The sequence below is a fragment of the Erinaceus europaeus genome, chromosome 11 (genome assembly GCF_950295315.1).
Source record: "Erinaceus europaeus chromosome 11, mEriEur2.1, whole genome shotgun sequence".
Taxonomy (NCBI): Eukaryota; Metazoa; Chordata; class Mammalia; order Eulipotyphla; family Erinaceidae; genus Erinaceus; species Erinaceus europaeus.
The window spans coordinates 119,427,553-119,453,670 of NC_080172.1; the positions used below are offsets into that span (position 1 = coordinate 119,427,553).

The 26,118-nt window shown below is 45.3% G+C and overlaps 1 protein-coding gene across 6 annotated transcripts in view; it reads right to left on the minus strand.

Moving 5' to 3' along the window:
* Positions 1-1,654: 1,654 nt before the first annotated feature.
* HP1BP3 (heterochromatin protein 1 binding protein 3) overlaps positions 1,655-26,118 on the minus strand; it is a 43,088-nt gene continuing 18,624 nt past the window's right edge. For all 6 annotated transcript variants that reach the window (XM_060202337.1, XM_060202336.1, XM_060202338.1 and 3 more), the window contains 6 exons: positions 25,395-25,546; positions 11,315-11,405; positions 9,580-9,739; positions 6,788-6,899; positions 5,277-5,414; positions 1,655-3,386 (listed from right to left, as the gene is read on the minus strand). In XM_060202337.1, coding sequence (XP_060058320.1) covers positions 3,092-3,386; positions 5,277-5,414; positions 6,788-6,899; positions 9,580-9,739; positions 11,315-11,405; positions 25,395-25,546 — 948 coding nt within the window. In that variant the 3' untranslated portion in view covers positions 1,655-3,091. The remainder of the gene's footprint in view (positions 3,387-5,276; positions 5,415-6,787; positions 6,900-9,579; positions 9,740-11,314; positions 11,406-25,394; positions 25,547-26,118) is intronic.

A 26,118-nucleotide genomic window follows, 5' to 3' on the forward strand; every position in this document is an offset into this window, starting at 1 on the left:
GAATCAGGTTTGGCATGAGAAGAACTCACTCAAGTGGTTCTCTGAGGATGTTGTGTAACTGCTGGGCTTGAGGAATGAACATTCTCTGCTGGTGCCGGGCAAAGCCAACAGAGAAAGGGGGCAGGAGAGGCAGGACGAGTAAGGCTTTGCTGAGAATGAGAAGAACAGGTCTCTGATATCCCAGCTCCTGACTAAGGCCACAGTATACCCACAGCACTCAGCTGTCGTCAGACAGGCCCCATTCTGGAATTTCTCTCAGGTAACCTCACGGAGCACACCCCTGTAAGTGTTAAGAGAGCTGTCTACTTAGTGATTTATAGAAGACGTCTTCATCGAAGCTGTGGCTCCTAACAAAAAAGCTCTCACACCTGCAGCACTCAGTCAAGTGAAGAATTTGCCTGAGGCTGGTTATGCAAAAAAAAAAAAAAAAAAAAAAGGGAGTCGGGCAGTAGCTCAGTGGGTTAAGCACACGTGGCGCAAAGCGCAGGGACCAGCATGAGGATCCCAGTTTGAGCCCCCGGCTCCCCACCTGCAGGGGAGTCACTTCACAGGTGGTGAAGCAGGTCTGCAGGTGTCTGTCTTCCCCTCCTCTCTCCATTTCTCTCTGTCCTATCCAACAATGATGAAACCATTAACAACAACACTAACTACAACAATGGAACAACAAGGGCAACAAAAGAAAAAAAAAACAACTATTAAAAAAAGTTAAAAACAAACAGAAGAACAACTCTCCTGCTCCCGGCTCTGAGGTCCCAGGTTCAATTCCCTGCACCACCATAAACCAGAGCGGAGGTGCTCTGGTGTAAAAGTATAAAGAAGTTGCCAGGGAGTCGGGCGTAGCTCATCGGGTTAAGGGCAGGTGGCGCAAAGCACAAAGATCGGCATAAGGATCCCGGTTCGAGCCCCTGGCTCCCCACCTGCAGGGGAGTCGCTTCACAGGTGGTGAAGCAGGTCTGCAGGTGTCTGTCTTTCTCTCCCCCTCTGTCTTCCCCTCCTCTCTCCATTTCTCTCTGTCCTAGCCAACAACAATGACATCAATAACAACAACGATAAGCAACAAGGGCAACAAAAGGGAAAATAAATAAATAAATGTAAAAAAAAATTTAAAAAAAAAAGAAGTTGCCGGCAGTAAATAAGCCCCCTCGGAGGCAAGTAGCAAGTGCCACACTAAGAGAGCCACTCTGCCCAAATACCTTCGACAACCAGATGCCCTTTCTAGAAGTAGGTCTCTAGGGTTTAACTGCTATCTTTTGTAGTGCTATAACCGTTTTCTAGTTTAAAGACATATTAGAATATTAAAAGCAAAAAGTTGGAATCTAATTTCGAAAGTAAGGAATCTTAAGTATAAAATCATTATTAAACTCTCTGTTCAGCATGTAATCAGTTTCAATATACCATCAGAGCTCAAAAGCAAATCAACTGCAGTTTTTTCGTGAAAGAGAAAATGGCTATGAAGTGATGGCAGCACTTAGCCACTGCTGGGGAGGGGTCAGAGACAGCGCGAGGCCACAGCACCAGTGTGCTCTGACATGGTGGGAGGCAGGCTTGGGCCGAGCTGTGAATCTGGCTGGAAAACACTGCACTGTGCAAGTGAGCTATCTGCCACTTCTGAGCACATACTAGAAACATTGTAACATAAGCTATGTAGCTCAAGAGCTTTTAAAATGTTTTGTTTATTCATATTTTTCAAAATATATGTACATAAAAAAGGAAGATTTACAACAGGAAAGATTGCCTTACATGCAACACGATTCCAATGGATTCATGATGGGATCACACGTGATTATGGGTCTAATTCAAGCCAATCTTCTCAAGTCCGTGTCCCAGCCAGACTTTAGGCTGCAGATGAGATCCCAAGAGACAATGCAAGTGGAATGAATGAAGCAAACAGCTTTTGCCTCTGGCAGCACTCAGGGGCCAGCAGGTGCACATCAGAGACTCTAAGACAACTTGACTGTTAAGTGCCACAGGGAAGTAAATGATAAGCAGAAATCAACCTTCCTCCAGCAGAAAGCTAGCACTACGTAGCGTCACAATACTAAAACAAATACAAACGAGGAAGGGTCAGGTCGTTGGCCTTTATTATTTTTTTTCTTTTCTTTTTTAATATCTCAAAAAAGGGAAGCCACTTGCTTGATATCAAAAGTGCTGTGGAAACAAAGTGGGAGGGTCCACAAATGGATCTGGAATCTAGTTTATTTCAGCAAACTGTATGTTTTCACTCAACACTTTTACATTAGCAGTTGATGTAACTCTCCAGCCTTTCCCTATAAAAAGGTAGCAGGAAGTGGTGAATCATGCTCCAAACCGTAAAAATATATTTCAACATTTAATCAAGAAAGTTTTATACAGTTTTGATTTTTGGTAACACAGGTGACATCAGAAGTCCCGAACTCAGTACATTCCTACTGCTTCCCCATCAGTCCTCGTGCTTGCTGCTAAGATAGTGTGAGGCCTCGGCCAGTGACAGCTGCTGCACACTTAACACTGTGGAAAGCAGGGGATGGTGCCAGGGAGCTCCCAGTCCCTAACGAGATCATAGTTTTGCCTCATTTCCAAAGCTCAGTATCTGCGTTCATTGTTGAGAGAAAGGGTCACTGGAGCGATCTTAGAAGGAAAGTGAGTATTACAGCCACAGCTGAAGTCTCCAGGTGGGCTCTAGAATTCAGTCAATGCTATGCTGCCTTTTCACTTCCAGCACTTGACCAGATTCCTGTTCTTGCCTCTTTCTACAAATATAAAATCTTTGCAACTGTTAAGATATAAATGAAGGGGGGGATTAAGAAGCCAAAGCTGATCATACAAAAACAAGATAAGGTCGGGTGACAAAGAAAAAAGGACGAGTACAGAGTACATAGTTCAGGGAAGGGAGGCCAGAACTACTGCAGAAAGTGATGCCTGAGTGAGGGCAGGCACCAGAAACAGCGCTCAAGCTGACAAGTGCCTCTCTGCTTCTTGGTACTCTCTCCTGCAACATTCATAGGGGAGGAGGGAAGGTCATCTGAAAAGCATCAAAACTACAACAAAAGCACACTGACCTCGTAAAATAAGATTCTGGATTTCATCATGATACCCTTTGCTCCTATAAAATTTACTTTTTTGCTTTGAAAGATTTCTTCATGGTGGATTTGCCCTTACCAGGCAACTTCCCTTCTTTTCTCACGCTTCCGGGAGGCTTCTTCGAAGAGCCACCACCAGGCTTCTTGATGGCTGACGGCAAAGGCCTGGCGCTCTTTGCTGGAGTTTTGGCCTTAGGAGGGGCTTTCTTGGGCAGGGGCCTGGCTTTCCCCCTCTGGGCAGCTGGGACCTTAGGTGCAGGCTTAGAGCCCCTCTGCTTCACAGACGTGCCCTTCCCTGACGACTTGGCAGGGGTTTTCTTCTGGAACCTGTGAGAACCAAGAGCAGCCACTTACTACTGGAGAAAGTCTCTTTGCCAGAATACAGAGACGCTTTGCCCAGGAAAGAAACACCATGGTTCTGCAGAAGTCACCTGTGGTGGTAGGAATGTGACTTACTGTCATTATTATTATTATTACTCTGCCTCCAGGGTTATTGCTGGGGCTCTGTGCCTTGAATCCACTGCTCCTGGAGGCTATTTTTTCCCTTTTGTTTCCCTAGTTGTTTTTTAAATCGTTGTTGTGGGTATTGTTATTGTTGTTATTGTTGTCGGACAGGACAGAAAGAAAATAGAGAGGAGGGGAAGACAGAGGGGGAGAGAAAGACAGAAACCTGCAGACCTGCTTCACCGCCTGTGAAGCGACTCCCCTGCAGGTGGGGAGCCGGGGGCTCAAACCGGGATCCTTACGCCTGTCCTAGCGCTTTGCACCACCTGTGCTTAACCCGCTGCACTACCGCCTGACTCCCTATTATTAATTTCTTTGCCTCCAGGGTTATCGCTGGGGCTCAGTGCCTACACTTTGAACCAACTGCCCCTGGAGGCCATCTTTGTTCCATTGTTGTTGCTGTTATTATTGTTCTTGTTACTGCTTCTGTTGTTGTTGGGTAAGACAGAGAGAAATGGAGAGAGGAGGGGAAGACAGAGAGAAGGAGAGAAAGACAGACACCTGCAGACCTGCTTCACCACCTGTGAAGTGACACCCCCGCAGGTGGGGTACTGGGGGCTTGAACCGGGATACTTACCGGTCCTTGCACTTCAGGCCACGTGCGCTTAACCCGGCTACCGCCTGACCCCCGACTCATTACTTTTGAATATGTACTTATTCATTTTATTTGATATGATAGGCAAATTGAGAGGAAGGGGGCAGGAAAGAGAGAGACGTGTAGCAGTGCTTCACAGCTCATGATGCTTTCCCTCTGCAGCTGGAGACTGGGGGCTTGAACCCTGGTCTTTGTGCATAGGTAGTCAAGTGTGCCGTCAGCCAGGCCCATCACTGCCCAGCCCTGGACCTGACTGGCTAGCTGATTTTTACTAAAATCATATATAAAACCCAAAAATTCATGAAACTTCACACATAATTCCATGTTTTTCCTACAAAAACACAGAGCACATTTTCTTCAAATAAACACTATATATCTGACCAAAGAGTGACTTCATCTCCACCGTGCTATGCACGTTCAGAGCTCTACAACATTTTAAGAGAAAGTTAAGGCTGGGGAGATAGCATAATGATTATGCAAAAGCCTTTTACACCTGAGGTTCTAAAGTCCCAGGTTCAATCCCCACACCACCATAAGCCAGAACTGAGCAGTGTTCTGGTTGGTCGGTCGGTCGGTCGGTCGGTCTCTCTCTCTCTCTCTTTCTTTCTGTATCTACTCTTTTTCACTGTTGGTATGCTTCTAAATTCTGCTTATAAGACCTTCTGTTTTGATCATCACATTAGGTTTGCTTGTATTACTTATGCTGTGGTCTATTTACATAACCACTATTTTACCTGGGTCCTGCCCTGCCTGCAGGGTATTGGTTTAATCCCCACTGGTTAGACGGAAGCTTTCTATGTTCTGTTCCGCTCTTTTTTTGCTCCGCCCCCTCTCCTAGTCATTTCCTTTCCCTTGTCACTTCCGGTGAAGAGATGCATAAAAGGTGATGTATGTGATTAATAAACGAGATACTGCTTCCCAGCTCACCATGAGTCCCTGGTCGTCTCTCTACCGCCCGTGAAGCTAGCCCAGCCCGGCATCTCACTAAAATAAACTAAGTAAGAAATATTAAGGAAAGGAAGTTAAGCTCATGTGTCATATCAAGAACTTGAGAAGGACCTCAAGCTGATGAACACTTGACAGCCTCTCTGACAACCACCACGTTCGCACATCTGCACCTTCTCTTGGGCGGTGGCTCTTCATCTTCAGAGTCTTCTTCTGAAGATTCATCCTCATCTTCATCCTCATCCTCATCCTCGTCCTCGTCCTCATCCTCAGAATCATCTGACTCTTTCTTTGGAAATAGAACTCCTGGACTATGAGAACAAAATGAGGTAAAACTTAGACGTTCTTCCCTGAACACTCCACCACCACCAAAGGCCAGTAGGTAACAACTGCTGGGGAGTGGGCGGACACGACAATGAAACACCACTCCACCATCCATGGAGACCACGTGGTGCTGGGCATCACAGCCATTGTCTCACACATGGTCAAGCACGTGTTGAAGCATTCCTGGGCCCTTGTGGTAGAAATCCAAGTAACAACACTGAGGATCTGGAGTCCAGCCCAGCAGCAGAACGTGTGCTTTATCATGTGCGAAGACCCAACCCTGAAACCCAGGCTCCAGATCAGCATCGGGAAGCTCCCTGGATGGTGGACTGATGCTGCGATCTCTCCTCTCCACTTGTAGGTGAAATAAAGAGTTAAAGCAGTGCCCCGGGAACAGGGGTATCAGCACACAAAGTATTTCCTGAAAAAAGCTACACTAGGGCTGGGGAGACAGCTCCAACAAGGTTCTGATGATACACGCCATGACACTGAGCAGAGATGGGAGCGTAGCCCTATCTAGTCAGTGCAGAGAACAATGCTTGCCCAAAGGAGAGAGTCAACAGTTTTTCAGGCCAATAAATACATATGTTTAAGAGACGGGTCTCCAGTTAAGTATCTTCCTTTATATGAAGAAGGCAGATAAGGATTTTTGGAAACTGTCAGTGGCTCTACTGGTGCTGAACAATCACGTCATAGACAGTTACAGTAGACATTAGACCATATCACACACGCCATCTAACACTCGTCCTGCCTTCACCATTTACTTAGTCAAGGAGGAATAAATGACGAATCTGGCACGTGGCTGCAGGAAGCTCCAGCGGCACAGCCCAAACCCTCCTGAAGTTACAGAAAAAGTGCTGGAACAATGTCGCCTTAGGCCTCCCTCCTTTTTTTTTTTTTTTTTCCCTCCAGGGTTATTGCTTGGGCTCGGTGCCTGCACCATGAATCCACCGCTCCTGGAGGCCATTTTTCCCCTTTTGTTGCCCCAGTTGTTGCAGCCTCATTGCGGTTATTATTGCCATTGTTGACGTTGCTTTGTTGTTGGATAGGACAGAGAGAAATGGAGAGAGGAGGGGAAGACAGAGAGAGAGGGGAGAGAAAGAAAGACACCTGCAGACCTGCTTCACCGCCCGTGAAGCAAGTCCCCTGCAGGTGGGGAGCCGGGGGCTCGAACCGGGATCCTTACGCCGATCCCTGCGCTTTGCGCCACATGCGCTTAACCCACTGCGCCGCTGCCCGACTCCCCTCCCTCCTCTTTTTATGCCCTGGCCTTTACTTAAGTGGATGAATCAAGCCTGCGGCCTTAATCAGATATTAAACTTACAATGGCCAATCCTTTACACTGGGAGCTAGGGCTTACCTGGGGTAGTAGGGGAAACACAGCTGAAAGGTACCACTGAATCCTTTACCAGAGATCTGTTCCATCCAGCCATTCTTTTCGCATTTCTGCAGAGTTCTCTTCAGTAAATGCACTGAACAAAAAATCAAGAAATGAAATCATTCAATCTGGTAATTCTCTTAATCACAATCAGATGTGTATGTTTATTAACTTAATTATAACATGCAGTAATTGACATGTGCTAATGGATCCTTTGAGCTCAAAGGGATTAACTAGTGCACTAAGCACCAATTAAGTGCTCTGCTCACACATTTGTCAAAATTAAACGTAACGGCAAGAGGCCACTGAGTCACATTCCTCATTTCACAGAAAAGCAATGAGCCCAGAGCGGTCTAGGGAATCAGGTCTATCTCCGTCTACATGGAGTGTGGTTTACAGTCAACACCAGAAGCCTAACCACTCACTGTCCACATCCACTCCAACAGCTACTAAGTAAGTTGTAATAGCTACGAGAGTAATTATAAGCAGAATGAATCTCCCCTTTTTAAAAGGGTGTATTCACTTATTTATGGCAAAGAGAAGGAGAGAGAATCAGAGGCGTGTCATGCTGACACATGTGATACCTAGGACTGAACTTGGGACCTCATGCTTAAGATCCCAATGCTTTATCCACTGTGACGCCTCTCAGGCCAGAGTCAATTTTGAATTAATCAACAAGTAGTAACAGTAACACAAAAGTACAATGACTCCTCAAGGTCTCACTATTTCTCATTTTTCATATAAGTACAAATAAAAATGTATTTTAGGGGGCCGGGCGGTAGTGCAGCGGTTAAGTGCACATGGAGCAAAGCACAAGGACCAACGTTCGAGCCCCGGCTCCCCCCCTGTGTGTGTGGGGGGGGAATCACTTCACAGGTGGTGAAGCAGGTCTGTCTTCCCCTCCTCTCTCGATTTCTCTGTCCTATCCAACAACAATGACAGCAATGACAACAAAGACAGACAAAAATGGCCTCCAGGAGCAGTGGATCCGCAGTGCAGGCACTGAATCCCAGCGATAACCCTGGAGGCAAAAAAAATAAAGTAATAAAAATGAATAAATAATTAAAAAATTGTATTTTAGAGATAGTCATTCACTGTCAATGAAATAGTTGCTAAATTAGTGAAATTGAAAAAGTTAACAGCTTGGGGGCTGGGAGGTGGTGTTCTCAGTTGAGTGAATATGTTACCAGGCGCAAGCACCCAGGTTCAAGCTTCCGCTTCTTCCCACCTGTGGTGTGGGAAGTTTCACGAGCCAGGAGTGAAGAAATGCTGCAGCTGCCTTCCTATCTCCTCTTTCCCTCTCAGTTTCTCTGTCTCTATCCAATAAATAAAGAACTGTGAAAGAGTCCCAGGTGCAACCCCTGCACCACCATAAACCAGAGTTGAGCACTGATCTGGTTAAAAAAAATAAAATACAATAAAATATTGGGCTGTCTGTAAAGCCATGGCACCTTTTTGCATAGAAAAACATAGAGAAGTGAGTCATGGCTTTTCCAACAACCCAGTAAAATATCTAATTGTTTTAAAAAAAGAAGTCAAATTCACCATCTCTTGAAATACTCGGTGAAAAACAAAACAAAAATAAGCCAATATGTACAATTAGGCGTATCTCTTAAGAAAAAAAGATGAACAAAAAGAGTTGTTGCGTTAAAAAATACATACTGAATGTATGTTAGAACTTACAAAGTGCAAGAACCTGCGTTCCAGCTCCTGATCCCCACCTGCAGGGGGAAAGCTTCATGAGCGGTGAAGCAGGGCTGCAGGCGTTTCTATCTCCTACTTTCCTCTCAATTTCTGGCCGTCTCTATCCAATAAATAATGATAAAAAAAATTAAAAATCAATACTGTTTATAAATAAGAAAAAAGGGAAAAATCAATACTGACTTCAAAATTACCTTTTAATGTCAAATATTTCAACCTGCCTTTTATTATCATTATTACTACTCAATTTCCAAACTCCTTGTCTCAAACAGCTGTACACAATCCTAAGAGCCTCACCAAGAAACTCTCTCCCCACCTACTCTCTCTCTGTAAGTACTGCGAGAGCAACACGTCAAATCTATAGCCCTCACTTAAAGTAAGTGTGGTGTTCCCAAGAAAACTCTTCTGTTACAGGGTATGAGTCAGTGAGAAGGGATCTAGTGGCCTGAAGGTGGGGCACTGAAGAAAGCAATGGACTCTCAGAGATGAAGGCTGAGTTAGATTCTTGGCATCATGTGTACCAGAGTGATGCTCTGGTTGTCTCACTTTCTCTTATAAACGAACAAACAGATCATTAAAAAAAAGAAGAAATCATCTACAGAGTGATTTCAAAATGAAAGTGAAATGGGTTTCAAAACAAAAGCAAATGTTTTGGTAAATAGCAGAAATACACAGATACTGTACAGATGTAGGCACTTTGATTTGGAATCTGAAGACTTATCTACATCTTGCACCAAAGTAAGGAGGGAGGTGTCAGGTCCTGGTGCATGATGATGGAGGAGGACCTAGGCTGGGGGTGAGTGTTTTGCAGAAAACTGAGAGATTTTACACATGTACCAACAACTGTATTTACTATAAGACATTGATCCCCTAATAAAAATTAAAAAAAAAACTTATCTAAGTTACAGTAAGTCAGAAAAATCTTCACAGCAAAGTAAAATCAACTCTCACTCATCAGCAGTAACTGTCATGGTATCATCCCGCTAGGTTTTACTCAGTACTAAGGGCTCTGCCGCTAACAGTGTGACCTCTTGGAGAGTCTCCCAGTGACTGCACGCGGCCTGGAAGCTTACTCTGGTAGTTGGAGTTGGGCCCTGGGTGGTTCTCCAGGACATACTTCTTCAGAGCAGTGGTGGAGCAGGTCTTCGGCTCATTCATGGCAGCAATGGCAGACAAGATTGCATATTCCATCAGGCTTCCGCCAAGCAGGGGCTTCTCCCCTGATTTCTTCAGCTGTTTTCCAAGGAGGAAGAGAAAAGCATCAAGACAACACTCTCCCAAAGCAGGTCAAGACAAGACTCCTCTGCACCAGGTGGGTCGGAGTTCCTGCATTAGCACAGATACGTTTTACAGTAAATTGTCAGGTTAGGGACTTTCTCTTCCCGCTTCGCAGGTTATTAATCTAACTGAGGAGTCCCATCCCTCCTGTAGACATTTTCTCCATCCACTCCCTCCATTCAGCCAAAACGAGCACACGACAATCTAACCCAAAGAGAGTGACAGCTCTACCACACAAAGCAGGTTAACCGGCCATGCTCACAATAAACTATGACACAGTTTTACTGGAGAACACTTCCTTTTTCTGACTTTGAAAAATAAATAGCACTTATCATCCTGTAAAGAAAATAACAAAGGAAAAGTTTGCTAAATTAAAATTTAGAGTATCAAACATCAGAAAATTATGCAGCATATTCCAAGGACAAAAGGCAGGCTGAAGAACAAAGTTTAGCAGTAATAAACAAAAATATCAAAGGAGAAAACCGGGTATGATCTACAACTAGTGGTTCTCAAAAGAATTACCCACAATTCCCTTGGGGGTTCCTAAGACCCATACAAAGGATTTACAAGGTCAAAACTATTTCAGAGTAATACTAAAATGCAATTTTGTTTTTTTTCCCCCGCTCACTATCAGTGACATTTACACTGATGGGAACTACTGCCATTTTTCCACATGAAGGTGGAGGCACAAAGAAATACCAGCATTTACTGTCACACAGCTGGGGGGCACGTGGGCTTTACTCGGGAGCACTGTCCAGGAACTAGTCAAGATCACTCTGCACTGCACTCTCAGTAGCCTATGTTCTTTCGGGGCTTTTATGGGACAAGACATGGAGCACACTGCCTATGCGTGTGCAGTTCCATCCATGAGGTGAGCTGCGTGTGTTTTCAGAGTGCCCTTTTTACATCATGATTCTCTCCATGAAATGGGCAGAAAGGGCATATCTATACAGATAGGGATTCACAGATAACCGGGAGTGGGACTGTGTAGTGGCAGCAAATGGGACCCAGAGATCAACCGTGTGATGGAGATCATCTAAAATTACTTTATGGTCATGGTTGCACAACTTGAAACTTCCTAGAAATCCCTGACTCACAAGGAACTCTAAGTGTTACTTTGGGCCTATAAGTAAAACCTCAACAAGCTGTTACCAGAAAACTATCATTTGCTAAGTTTTGGCAAAGTAACAAAAAGCAATATACATAATTATTTGAAGATTATCTTAAACTACCTCACACCCACCCCTCTATTTCCTGCCTTTCTTTTTCTTTTGGCCAGAACTCTGCCTACTGGTGTTACCACCTAGCACATCTGGCACCTCTTGCAGGCAAGAGCTGAGCATAACCATCTCCCTGATGCTGTCAGTTTTCATGTCTAATATGGTGAATACTAACAGGTAAAATCCACATAAATAGACGCTCTTGAGGTCCTCAGTAAGCTTTTTCTTTTTTTCTTTTAAGAAAATAAGGAGGTCATGAAACAAACTTTTGAGAACCACTCTTCATAACCCAGCCTTTTTGGCCACTAACCTGGAATGTCCCAGAAGCACCTTTGCCAGTTATCTGTTCTAACTGGCCTCTCTCTACTGCTCTCTGGAGAGCATTCTTCAACAGCTGAGGCCTGCAGAGAAAACAAAAGAATAGTAATCAAGACATCAATGAAGGAAAGATCTGATTCCTGTTATCTAGAATTATTTACTAAACTGGGTAATTAAGTAACAAATTACTGGCACCCTTACCCAAGAAGCGACACCATTAGCTGTACATAAAGTCACATGCCATAGAGAACCGATTTCCAACTGAAACCATCACTTATAACCATCAGGCCACAAAAGTAGCCAGATTGCATTACAAACTGAAAAGTGGTTATCCTTAAAATCCCATTCAGCTCTGAGATTCAGAGGCAAAATTTCTTGCCTTAGAAAAATATATATGTACACACTTTAAACAGTGGAGTCATTTTGTAAATCATTGCCTAAAATCAGACTATAAAGTTCTATAGTCTATTTCATCACCCCAAGAAAGAAGATAGATTGTTCTCAACATAGTTATTTCTTTTTTAAAAAATATTTATTTGAGATTGTTCTCAACATAGTTATTTCTTTTTTAAAAAATATTTGTTTATTCCCTTTTGTTGCCCTTGTTGTTTTATTGTTGTAGTTATTATTGTTGTTGTTGTTGTTATTGATGTCGTCATTGTTGGATAGGACAGAGAGAAATGGAGACAGGAAGCGAGAAAGACAGACCCCTGCAGACCTGCTTCACCGCCTATGAAGCGACTCCCCTGCAGGTGGGGAGCCAGGAGCTCAAACTGGGATCCTTATGCCGGTCCCTGTGCTTTGCGCCGCGTGTGCCTAACCAGCTGTGCTACCGCCCGATTCCATCAACGTAGTTATTTCTATCATTAAGATGACTGTAATTCAAACAACGGCTGGGAGATAACTCACCCAGCAGAGTTTACACTTAACCATGTGTGAAGACCTGGGTTCAAGCCCCTGACCCACATGGAACACCATACAGCTAAGAAGCTTCTACACATCAAAAGCAAACTCCACCAGGGTAACCAGCAAACCAAGTAAAGCAAACAGGCAACAATATCTGCACATGACACACCAGACAAACGACTAATATCAAACATCTCTACAGAACTGATACAGATCTACAGCAGAAGCAAAAATCACCCAATAAAAAAGCAGCCAAATAACTAAACAGTTTTCTAAAGAAGAGACACACATGGTTCACAGTCACATGAAGAAATGCTCCATTTATCATTAGAGAAACGCAAATTAAAATTACACTGAGGTCCCATCTCACAAAGGACAGGTGTTGGAGAGGTTGTGTGTCTCTCCTTATCTCCGCCTCCCGTCTCAATCTCTCTGTCTCTATCCAATAATAAGTAAATAAAAATACTGAAAAACAAAGCATATGGACGACCTGTTCAAGTAGGAGCTGCTAAGCGGCTTCCGCCTGAATGATGGATGGGGAAGCACAGATGCAGAGAAGTCCATCGGGCTTCCCTAGGGCTGGGCTCTGGCCTGGGTTACGGACCAAGAGTCAAATGGATCCAGGTGAATGACAGAACACCTAGAAAGCAGTTCATCAAAATCCCTTGAGCCCAGTCCTTACTGCATGAGAGGAAGCTTCAGTGCTGTGGTTTCTTTTCCCTTCTCTCTCTGCTTCTGTCTGCCTGGGGCAGTGAAGCCATCTTTACTTTGCCACACCATTAATGTGAGCAGCACACGAGGCCCAGTTAAGCTGATGGGACAATAAGCAATGATCAGGCAGTGCAAGCAGGCTTGCAGTGATGACACTCAACAAAGAAGTGAGAAAAGTGGGCGGGTCACGGGGAAAAGCAAACAGCAAGTGGGAACTCTGCAGCCAATGAGAAAGAACACAGGAGCCCAGAATCACAATGCCCGACCAACACCCTGCTTTCATTTGTAACCAGAGCCCTGCTCAGCTGCTCAGCTGGCTGGCAGTGTGGTGCAGGGGACTGAGCCTGGGACTCTGGCAGGAGAGTCTGTTTGCATAACCTTTGTGCTGTCTCCCCAGCCCACCATTAATTTTGATTTTGTTGGTTTGTTACCCTTATTTTTCCAGGTTTCAGGTTAATTCCACCTGTTATGTCCTATTCAGGGGGAAGAACAGTCATCTCGGTCCACTTTAAAGACTGGCTTTAACTGTGAGAGCATCAGGAAAGCCACTGAAAGGTGTGAGTAGCAGGTGGGATGACTACTCACTGCTAAGTTAGGAACACTGAGGACTGGAGGAGGAAGACTCAGCAGCAGGGCACAGACCTGACATGTGACATCCTGGGTTCAATCTTGGGTACTATGCAGGGACAAAGCAATGTCCTGGGCTCTTTCACAATAAAAAAACCAAGAAACTAATAAAATAGCTTTAAAGAACAGACTGGAGGCAGCAAAGTATAAAGGGCAGTTAGTACGTATTACTCTGACCTGGGTGGAAGATCACAGTGGTAGCAATGTGGAAGGATTTAGAGACAGAGTAAAAGGAACTGCTGACAGAAGAGATGCCTGTGTGAGTAAGCAACAAAAGCAGCATCAGCCTTTAGCGGCTGGAAAAGTAGCGCTGACAGAAGCCAAGGGTGAAGTGCACAGAGCCTGTCATGAGGAGGAGACAGAACGGTTATACAAGAAGACTTCGTTTTTTTAAAGAAAGTTTTTCTTGATTCCCTTTTGTTGCCCTTGTTGTTTTATTGTTGTTGTTATTGATGTCGTCATTGTTGGACAGGACAGAGAGAAATGGAGAGAGGAGAGGAAGACAGAGAGGGGGAGAGAGAAAGACAGACACCTGCAGACCTGCTTTACCGCCTGTGAAGCGACTCCCCTGCAGGTGGGGAGCTGGGGGCTCAAACCGGGATCCTTAAGCCGGTCCTTGCTCTTTGCGCCACATGTGCTTAACCCGCTGCACTACTGCCCGACTCCCACAAAAAGACTTCTATGCCTGAGGCTCCAGAGGGCCCAGGTTCAATCCCTACCACAAGCCAGAGCTGAGCAGTGCTCTGATGATGATGATGATGTAAATGACTAAGGGCTGGGTGGCGCACCTGGTTAAGTGCGCAAGGGACAGGGTTCAAGCCCCCAGCCCCCCCTACAGGGGGAAGCTCCATAAGCGATGAAGCAGGGCTGCAGGTGTGTGTCATATCTCTCCCTCTTTTATGGCCTCCCTCTCAATTTCTCTGTTCTATCGAATAAGAAATAAATATCTAAAATAAATCTTTGAATGTCAAATTAGACACCTTAGGCATCTAGACATGACTGGAGTTAGGCCACTGAGAAAGGAACAGCTGCAGCTCAGAATCACTATGTCAGACCAACACTGTGGCTTTCATTTGTAACCAGAGGCTGTTCAGCTGGCTGACAGCAGTGCCGGGGATTGAGCCTGGGACTTCTGGGCCTCTAGCAGGAGAGTCTGTTTGCATAAACTTTATACTGTCTCCCCAGCCCACCATTAATTTTTATTTTGCTCAGATGAAACTGGTAGTCTACATAGTGGGGCTACTCTTCCATTAAGAGCTCAGGAAAAAGAAAATCAGCAATACTCAGGAGACTGGGGATGAATGTGTAATAAGGCTTTAAAATAAAAAAAATCAGGGGCAGGGTAGATATAATGTTTATTCAAAGAGACCTTCATGCCTGAGACTCCAAAGTCCCAGACTCAATCCCCTGCACCACCATAATAAGCCAGAGCTAAGCAGGGTTCTGGTAAAGAGAAAAGAAATGAAATCAAGATGTGTTGTTGCTGAGGAATTATTCTGATGCAGTCTCCGCCCCCAGGTTTTACTACGCCCCGCGAAATCCTAGCAGTGCCCCCTTCAACCAATCCTGCCCCACACGTCACCCCTGGCTGTCGCCCAATAAAAAGCCCCCTCACCCCCCCTCGCTCTCTCTGGGCTCTCGGCTCCCCCTCTCGCAGATCTCTCTCCCTTCTCTCGCCCTGTGGTCAGGTAGTGGGGACGGCCATTGTCGGCTGACTCCACATGGCCTGAGCCACCCCCCATCCTATAATAAAGATTTGTGTACCCCCTTGCTCCAGACCTCCTCTCTCTTCTCCGCGGCGCAGCCCGACACCGGACCACAACAACATTGGGTGCTCATCGTGTTCCATACTCACGCCCCGCTGGACGGCCCGGCCTGAGGTCCCCAAAAGCCGCCCAGACACAGGTAAGTGGCATCCGCCCACCTCTGTGTTTCCCTCCACCATGGGAAATTTTTCGTTTTATGAGGAGGTGTCCCAGTCATTATCTCCTTCTGTCCTGGGACAGATTCGCACTCTCAGAGACGGTTTAATTTTCGCTACTAATTTTCGCTACACCGTGGGTTCTCATAGCTACTTACAAGATATGTACAACATGGTCTGCTTTGAGGATACTCGACCTTGAGGCTGAGATACGAGAGTTAAAGCACATGTGCTTAAGACTTAGACGCCCAGCGGCTAGACCCAAAAATTCTGTTCCCACAGACACGTACACGTGTTAGGACGCTCCTCCTCTGGCCCCGCCCCCTGCCGCCCAGGGTTCAGCTTCTCCTGAGGCTTCCCCTCCCCTGACCCTGCCTCCTGCCCTGCCACTTCTCTGACCCCGCCCCCTGCCGCCCGGGTGCAGCTTCTCCTGAGGCTCTGACCCCGCCCCCTGCTGATACATCATCATTAAGGGGCCTTGTGGCTGAGATACGAGAGTTAAAGGATATTTTTTCAGCATTTAAGGACCTTAAACTATGTGCAGTCCGCCCCGAGAGCTCCGTCCCTGTAGATAGGTGTTCAGTTTCCCCTGAGGCCACTACAGCAGTTTCCACGGCACCTTCCACTTCTGTAGCTCCCTCTCCCACGCCATCGAACCAAATCCACACCTTCCCAGTAAACATGGCCCCTTCTAAACAAAACCCTCAGCCGTGGCAGCCATACATCTCTAAGAGCTCAGAGAACTCAGACAAGCAGTCAGAGATGACGGAATTCATACGCCATGGACCAAGTCCGTTTTAAGCAGTTTTTACCAGCAATTTAACACGCCCCAGGATTGGAAGGACCTGGATCGTGCTGCACTCCCAGACCCATTCTATCTTACAGTGGAAGGCATGCTTCCGCGATGAGTGCTCTAGACAGTTGCAGGAAAAAAGTAACAAAGAGGTAGAATGGAATTCTGATGCTTTGTTTGAAGCAGGAGCTTATGAATCTGGAGCTCAGCAGGGAGAAGCCAGGTTTCCAACCGGTTATTTTGAACAGGTGTGCATCTGCGCAACACAAGCAAGGGAAAGAAAGGGTTACCCCACCCGATGTAGATTCGTCAGTTCCCATTAACTCTCTTCGCCAAGGCTCTGATGAATCATTAGCGAGCTTCATCTCAAGGGTGAAGACAAGCTTAGAGAGAAAGGTTTATAATCCTGACGTCCGCTCACTACTCCTGCGCTCTATTGTCTGGGAAGGCATGACACCACAATTCCGTCAGGCATGCCTTAATCTCAAACACCTACACCCAGATAATTGGATTTTAGCGACACAGGAACTTACATCAGGCAATTATGGGGCACCCGCTACGACATAGGTTTATGCAGTTACCCCACGTGTTGGTATGCTTCTAAAAACCCCTTCTGTTTCATTAGTTTAATCCCCCCTGCTTAACACTATTCTATTTACATAACCACTTCATTCTATTTACATAACCTCTGTTAACAAGCACCACCTTCCCTCCAGGGCATTGGTGGTTCAGTGGTAGAATTCTCACCTGCTCTACCCCCTCTCCTTGTCATACCCTGATTTTCACCAGTCACTTTTCTCTCCACCCCCTCTGCGTTGCATCCTGTTCCCACCCTACTGGGCTAGTATATTTATAAGGACAAGATTGTAGTGTTTAGTTTAGCTTAGGTTGGTATAGATTACGCTGCGTCCTGCATGAATAAAGAGATACTGCGTACAGCTCAACCATTAAGTCCCTGGTCGTCTGTTACCCACCCGTGAAGCCAGCCCGGCGAAAACACACCCACGTAATCAAAATGGGCCTGCTTTCAGTGCGGTCACCAAGGACATTAGCGTAACCAATGTCCTGATAAGCTGCGACCACGCCTCCAGTCAGGGAAGCCACGCCTCCAGTCAGAGCAACCCCGCTTTCAGTCAGGGAGCCAGAGAGGCCACGTACTGTTTGTCCAAAATGTCGTAAGGGGTTTCATTGGAAGAGAGATTGTTGGTCCCAATTTCATAAAGATGGTTCGCCCCTGAAAGGTACGAATTCGGGGCCTGAGATTTTGTGGACCACTCCTGTTTTAGAACGGGGTCACCCCCTTCTATGACAGTAAAGATTGGCAATATTCCTTTTAAATTTTTGATTGACACGGGGGCAGAAAAGACAATTTTAAGGCAAGAAGAGGTTCCCCAAGATTGGGAACTCCTTCCTGGACCCAGTATACATGGAGTAGGAGGGATGACCCCATCATTTCGCACACGAGATTCGCACATGTGGGAAGACCCGTAAGGTTCTACTGGGCACTTCCGCCCTTTGGTAGCTAATATTAGCACCAACCTATTGGGCAGGGATCTTCTGGAATGTCTTGATGTTAGAATATCCACAGATGCTTCTGCAGAGCGTAACACTCACTCCTGCGAGACCAGGTCTAATCAGCAACCCCAATACTAAATGCCACTGTTCATAGCCAAACACCCCATTAAGCTGGCTTTCTAATGAGCCTGTCTGGGTGGAACAGTGGCCTTTACCTAGGGATAAACTAGAAATTTTAAAAGAGCTCGTCCGAGAGCAGTTGTCCTTGGGACACATTCGCCATTCTCGAAGCCCATGGAATACTCCTGTCTTTGTGATTAAAAAAGCGCTCGGGAAAATGGCGCCTCCTTCAAGATCTCCGTGCAGTAAATAAAACCATGCAGGTCTGGGGCTCCCCACAAAGGGGTTTGCCTCTTGCTTCTGCAATTCCCACGGGAATTCCAATCATAGCTATTGATATACAAGATTGTTTTTTCTCTATTCCCTTGCATCCGCATTATAAATGTTTTGCCTTCTCTGTTCCTTCTATTAATAACACCAGTCCTGCTGATAGATTTGAATGGGTGGTGCTACCCCAGGGTATGGCCAATAGTCCTACAATTTGTCAGGAGGCTGTTAAATCTGCCCTTGTCCCATATATTCATAAGGGCCTTCATGTTTTTCATTATACAGATGATATTTTAATATGGGGAAAATCAGATAAAGATCTCTATGCCTTACGTGATTTTCTCATTCCTGCATTAAAGAAAAGCGACCTTAATGTAGCCCCTCTTCTTCTTCTAGTGTTTGCCCTTCTTCCGTAGCCAGTCAACAGCATCAGGTTGAGCCTGATGTCTGCTTGTTGCTGGCTTTGAAAGTGACTGGGATCCATGTGGATTCAGTCGGCTAGGAAGGATCGTCAGTTTCCCCAATAAATGGGTACTCACTGAGAAGATATAGCTAATCCCTCCAATATCCTTCCTAGGTTCAGAGATTTCTCTAACGCAAATTCGTCCCTTAAAACCTAATGTCACCTTCCCTTCTAACCTTACTCTTGCTTCTTTGCAAAGTTTTCTAGGAAATTTAAATTGGCTTAGGCAGTATCTCTATCTGCCTACAAGCTGCCTCCAACAACTGTTTGACCTGTTGAAAGGAAACAAACAGCCCTCTTCAAAACATAAATTAATTCCCGAGGCCTCCTTGGCACTGGAAAGGGTTAACCAGGCCCTCCAGGACATGCACCTTGTTCGATTCTCCCCCTCCTCTCCGGTAAACCTTCTAATCTTCAACTCCACCCCCACAGTAGTAGGGGCACTGTGGCAAGACCATGGGGTTCTCGAGTGGCTTCACACACCAGTAGGAGGAGCTCCAAGACTCCTCACTGAGATAGACGCGTTAGCATTCATGGTTCGCCAAGGGAGAAATAGGTCTGTGCAGGTCTTAGGGAAAGAACCGGATTTAATCATTCTGCCCTTTTCTCTCACAGATACAGAGTGGCTTATACGCCATCATTCCCACTTTGCCATAAGCTTCGTGGGGTTTCCAGGACAAATAGATAACCATTTTCCTCCTAATAAATTGATAGCTTCTTTACCTCTTCTGCCTCTACTAGCACCTAAACTTTTCTCTCGGGATCCCATTCCCTCTGCTCCTACAATCTTTACTGATGGCGGAAAAAAGGGAGCTGCTGCCCTTATACATTACCCAGACAAACAATCTCCTAAACCTCTCTTTACTGAGCTTCCTGATAATTCCCCTCAGTACAAAGAACTTTATGCTGTTTTTCTTGCACTAAAAGCTGTACCAGAATCCTTCAACCTTTTTTCTGACAGTGTGTATACTGTTAACTTACTTCCATGGCTTGCTCGTTCTTATGTGAAAATTGATGACAACCCACTTTCCCCTCTCTTGATTCAAATCACCTCTATGCTCTGTTCTCGAACCCAACCACTGTATATTCAACACCTTCGTTCCCACAGCCCTCTTCCTGGTTCCCTGTCAGAATGGAATGCCGCAGTTGACCGCCTTGCTTCCACAGGAACTTTCCCACTCTCTGTCTCTGATCCTGCTAATTTTCATTCTCTAACCCATGTTAATCTTAAAGGCCTTCGAGCTCGATTCCTTGATGTTCCTGTACCACAGATAAAACATATCCTCGCTACATGCTCCTCTTGTGCAAGTCTCATAAAGACACCTGCTATCCAGACCCTTGGGGTTAACCCCCGAGGTTTAAAAGCTAATGCTATTTGGCAAATTGATGTTACCCACATACCAAACTTTGGCAAACAAAAATATGTGTTTGTCTCAATTGATACTTTTTCTAAATTTATGTGGGCTACAGCTCAGACAGAAGAAAGCGCTAAAAAGTTTATAAGCCATATGCTCTCCTGTTTTGCTGTGATGGGTTTACCTCTTCAACTGAAAACTGATTGTGGACCGGCGTTTACCAGCAAACAATTTAAAGATTTTTGTTCCCTCTGAAATATTACTCATAACACAGGCATTCCCTATAATCCACAGGGACAAGACATTGTTGAGAGGGCCCTTCAAACCCAATTAAGGCTCAATTAAATAAAATTAAAGGAGGAATGTACCCCCCCCCGAATATCCAGCTAGCAAAAGCCTTAACTACGTTAAATCTCTTTAATATTTACAATAACTTGGACCTACCTCCTATCATTCTTCACTGGCAAACACCATCTACCCTCCCATCTATTAAGGTCAAATGGAGAGACCCACTCGACAAAATTTGGAAAGGACCTGACCCACTATTGACCATGGGAAGGGGTTTCGCATGCGTTTTCCCTCAAAATTTCTCTAAACCTGTCTGGGTTCCTGCCCGCCATGTCCGACAATACCCGCAGGATGGCGCTGTTATCCCTGAAGAACAAGAAATACTACAAGAGGACCAGATGCAGGATACATCCCAGGACCCGTAATACGACATGGCAGTACCTACAAAATCTGGCTCACAGAGACCTCTTCTCCTACCCGTTCCCTGAATGTCTTATGTTATAACTGGCCAGTTGTTTTTGTGAGTGTATTGAATGACAAAAAAAATTTTTTTTGCATGACCCATCTGCTCGGAGTACTCTAAAAGGTAAATTGGTTTTATATAAAAATGCTGGACACAGCCAAAGTTTCTGGAGACGTCCAGAAAGATTCCAAAATTTTTGTTTTTCTCCCTCTTTTGATTTTTATATATAGTTTTGGTATATATGTAAGTGTTTAGTCTTAAACTGTGGGACTAATGACGGATATAAATTTGTTTTTAAAAATAATGTTTTTATAACAAAAGTTCTTTTTCCTCCAGTGTGTTATAACTAAATGTTTATGGGTATGTCTCAAGTTTGGTAACACTAACTTAACAGTCAAAAGTGTAACCCTACAGCTACACTATTACCAGACAAGGTAAACATTAATTTGTTAAGGTAACTAACTATTTAGGTAAAAGTCTAAATGTTTAATGTGACTATACATTCCCAAAACTAAAATATATAAATTTTATACACAGGACACCTTTGAAGGGCCCCCAAAGGTGCCCTGTAAACTATCTTGTGGAAATTAATCCACAACAGATCTGGCATCAATCTGGCACTGTAAATGTTAAAATCATTATCACGAAAATGCGTTAACTCTCTAAGCAATTTGAGTCTGTTTAAAATATATATTTTAGCTAAAATTGGTCTCAAGATCCTGCGGTAGAGGCTGCTACAGGAGGTCACATTAGATGACCTTTAAATAAAATCATAGAGATTTTAAACCAATTATAATCATCGAGGTATCAACTATAACAAACCTATAACTTGTTACAAGTTCAAATTAACCACGAGAAGCAGATTGTTTGTGTTTCTTTCACAGGAATCCCGGAAAAACCATCTAAACCCCTGCACACCCAGACGTCACCCACTAGATGGCAAGACTACAGTGGCACACCTCCCGAAACCCTAGATGTCACTTAACGCGATCTGAAGAACCCGATACACAGACTCCAAGGACAGAACTTCCTTAATGCCTGCTCACCATTCCTGCTTCTGATCTGCCTGTCACGTGTTGGCGGCTCCAGCTGGCTATCTACAGAAAAGCAGAATTCCAGTGGCTGACCTCCCTCATGCAGCGTCTCATCCCCTGCCAATTCTTCCCCTAGCCATCTACTTTGGACTGAGACTTGTATCGGACTTTCTGACATACCCTATAGACACTTTACACAATTTTAAAGCAGCTTATTTCCCTTCACGCTGCTGGTTTTTTATAGACTGATCCTGAGTAATTCATAGACTTTACAGACTATTGCCTTGAGGACTATACAATGCCAAATAGCCCCTCTGTTTGGTGGGTCATGCCCTCCGCCTCCCCCTCATTATGTACCCTTGCCCTTCCCCCACCCCAAGCAGGGAATGTTCCTTTACACACCAATCCTTCCCTTCACACTACACTGGCTTTTACTACTCCCCTACTTGTCCCTTCCTGTTTCGTTATATCATTTAGGTTTATGCCCAAAAGGTTTCTGCCCCATGATAGTCTTTTATAGACTTTGTACATCTTATGCAATTACTAGATAGAAAGATAGAAAAGATGTAGAGATATTGTGAAGAGATGGTTGAGCAGGCTGCGCTTAAACCTATGAGATGAGTCTCTCCAGGTCAGTCTCTCTCTCTAAAGAGGGGTTGAGCACAGGAGGACGCATAAATCTCACAAGGTTGGCAGCCATTTAAGCCTTCCCTCCTCCATAGAAAGTCCTACATCTTCCCACCTGAGCACAGCATTCCTTAAAAACATTTAAGCCTGCTCCATTCCATTTTTCTTTACTGTGTCCATTTAGATATAAAGGGTAAGGAGGAGATGACGCTGAGGAATTATTCTGATGCAGTCTCTGCCCCCAGGTTTTACCACGCCCCGCGAAATCCTAGCAGTGCCCCCTTCAACCAATCCTGGCCCCACACGTCACCCCTGGTTGTCACCCAATAAAAAGCCCCCTCACCCCCCCCCCCCGCTCTCTCTCTCTCTGGGCTCTCGGCTCCCCCTCTCGCAGATCTCTCTCCCTTCTCTCGCCCCATGGTCAGGTAGTGGGGACGGCGATTGTCACTGACTCCACGTGGCCTGAGCCACCCCCCCATCCTATAATAAAGATTCGTGTACCCCCTTGCTCCAGACTTCCTCTCTCTTCTCTGCACTGCAGCCCGACACCGGACCACAACAACAGTGTGTTGTCTTGGAAGGTAAGAAAGTATTTCCAGGGAGTCAGGCAGTAGCACAGCAGGTTAAGCATGGGTTGCACAAAGCACAAGGACCGGCGTAAAGATCCCAGTTCGAGCTCCCGGCTCCCCACCTGCAGGGGAGTCGCTTCACAGGCAGTAAAGCAGGTCTGCAGGGGTCTTTCTCTCCCCTCTCTGTCTTCCCCTCCTCTCTCCATTTTTCTCTGTCCTATCCAACAACAACAATAACTACAACAATAAAAAGGGCAACAAAAGGGAATTAATAAATAAATAAAATCTTTTTTTAAAAAAGTGTTTTCATGCAATGAGTAAGAAGCCCAAAGGAAGTCATGGCCTAGGAACCGGCCGCTAAACTTAGCAGCATGGACTCCGTGGGGGAGAACCATGAAAAGTTGGGGGAGAGCAGGTGGCTCAAGGGGGTCAAGAGAAAGCAGTAAGGGCAGAAGTGTAGCCAGAAAGTGCCAACGACTTGTGAACCACAATGACTGTTAGAGGCCTGGCAGATGCTTCGCCTTGCCAGGAGGCCAAGCTCAGTGATCCGGGAGCACCTGCACAGGGCAACTTCATGGGTGGTGAAGCAATGTTGTGGTCTCCCTTACTCCCTCTCCCCAGTCTGGGGGTGGAGTGGGGAAGAGACAGAGACAGAGACAGAGGGGGTACAGGAGAAACACCACAGCACTGCTCCACCAGTCACAGGACTTCACTCTGAGAGTTCAAGCTGGGTCGTTGAGCATGGTAATGTGAACGTCCTACCAGGTAAGAACCTTTGTTCCTTTGACTAGCCAAGGCTAAATTTTGAAGTCAAATGGGTACATCACACGACAGTCAGAGATTAAAAAAAAAATTTTTTTTAAAAACCAATGTAATACTAAAAGTATAAAGAGGAGTTGAAAGGGAAAATGATACCTCTAGTGAGGTTTCAGGAAAAGAACTTCAAGTTTATTAGCATCTATGGATCCATAACCCAGCTGATACCAGACTAATTTTGCTTCAACAATAGCATTAAATGTTACAAGCAGAGTTACACTATCATCAACAGCTCACCTGTTGGTCTTTAGTCCAAAAAAAAAAAGAGAGCACGACAGAGATGTATTGCTATCTTCAAATGCATGAGAATTTCTGGTGTAGTTTTATCTGTGAGTCTTAAGGCATAAAAAGAATGAAAATATAAGGATGTTAGGGGGCCGGGTGGTAGCACAGCAGGTTAAGTGCAGGTGACGTGAAGCGCAAAGACCGGCATAGGGATCCAGGTTTGAGCGCCCAGCTCCACACCGACAGGGGGGTCGCTTCACAAGCAGTGAAGCAGGTCTGTAGGTATTTTTCCCTCCCCTTCTCTGTCTTCCCCATCTCTCTCCATTTCTCTCTGTCCTATCCAACAATGACATCAGTAATGATAATTACCACAACAATGATAAAAAAAAAAAAAAAGGGCAACAAAAGGGAAAAAAATTTTAAAAATATCCTCCAGCAGCAGAGGATTTGAGGTGTAGGCACTGAGCCCCAACAATAACCCTGGAGGCAAAAAAATAGAGATATAGATATCTATATATATAGATAGATGGATGTTATTTCAAATTTCCTTAAAACCTTGCACTATTTTCACTCACTCTTTTATCGGGCATCTGAACCACGAAGTCTTGAAAGGTGGTGACAGCACATCACGCATATGTTTAATGTCCCTGAACCTTACACTTCAGAATGGCTCCAACGGGGTCAGGGAACCAACTCAGTCGGTTATGGCAACAGCTCACAAGCCTATGATGACAGGTTCAATCCCTGCTACTGCCTTGGCCAGAGCTATGGACCTTATGATAAACCCTTTTCTTGATCAAGATTTTATGGGTTAACACAAGAACAGGATATATACAGAGAAAGAACCAGAGCAGCACTCTGGGGCACCAGGACAACCAGGACGTCAGACTTCCAAGCTTAGTGCTGTCACTGTGCCACCTAGGGGCTCACGTGGGCACTAGAGTGTCTGCCACGCTCTGAACATGGCCCAAAGTGGAGAGGCAGCCTTTGTGTGAGACCGAGGCTCAGAAAATAAAATCTCAAAGTTCAGATGCTAAATTTATGTTATGTGCATTTTCCTACAATAAGTATTGGAGTAAAAATGTAAAAGTAATGAGTGAGAGGACACAAAAACTTATGCTCAATATCCTAGTAGCTGGCATTATTATTCGATCAAGGCGTTATAAAAAATTAACATGCGCTTTGGGTTTCAAAAAGAAACTGATGAAAATGGTCATGGACGCCTCCACTCCAAAAACAGCACACACACAAAAGTTAATCCTAGCTCAGCTAAAAATGGCTCTGAACAGTTAGTTAGTCTCTCTTACTTCTTAGAGAAAATGGGCTAACAGAGTAACACTTTTACTTTCCAACTCAAGACAACAGATCCTACCTGACATCGACTCTGAGCTTGGGGTAATACTGAGACACGTATTTCCTGATGAGACTGTAGGAGGCTTCTTTAGGTTCACAGAGGCGAGTAAAGGCCAGTGGGAGGACGTCTTCCAGCTTGGCTTGTGGTGCTGGGCCCGCTGCCGCGCTCTTCTGAAATGCAGCAGGAAAGTCGTCACCACCACAGGACACAGTGACGGTCAGGAGCTTCTCTACTCAGTGCGTTACTAAACCAAGTCACCAGGAGAAAACCATCACTTTTTTCTACATTCAAGCAGAATGCCACTGGCCTAAAGGTGTTTCTGTAAGGCCAGGAAACAGCTAGTGCAGCAGAGTGCACACTGGAGACTCGGGTCCAAGCGTCAACATCACGACAGAAAAGCAAGCAGCCCAGAAAGAGACCCAAGGATGCACAAGACTGCTGTGGCGCCTCTGTCTCTCAAAAAAAAAAAAAAGCTGATAAAGAATGGCGTTGGGAGAGCCACTCAGCAACTGTGTGTGCGTCCATGGCTCTAAGTCTATGTTCTAGCACCACAGCTTTTTAAAGAGCTTCAGGGTCAGTGATGGCCCAGGGAGTAAGGAACATGTTGTACCAGGGCTGCGGTCTTAAGGTCCATCCCCAGCATCCCATCGGAGTGGCACTACAGCATTAGCAAGGGGACTTGATGGACTAGAGCAGTGCACTCCGGGGACTCCCTCTCAAAATCAGCAAGTAAAGAAAGAAA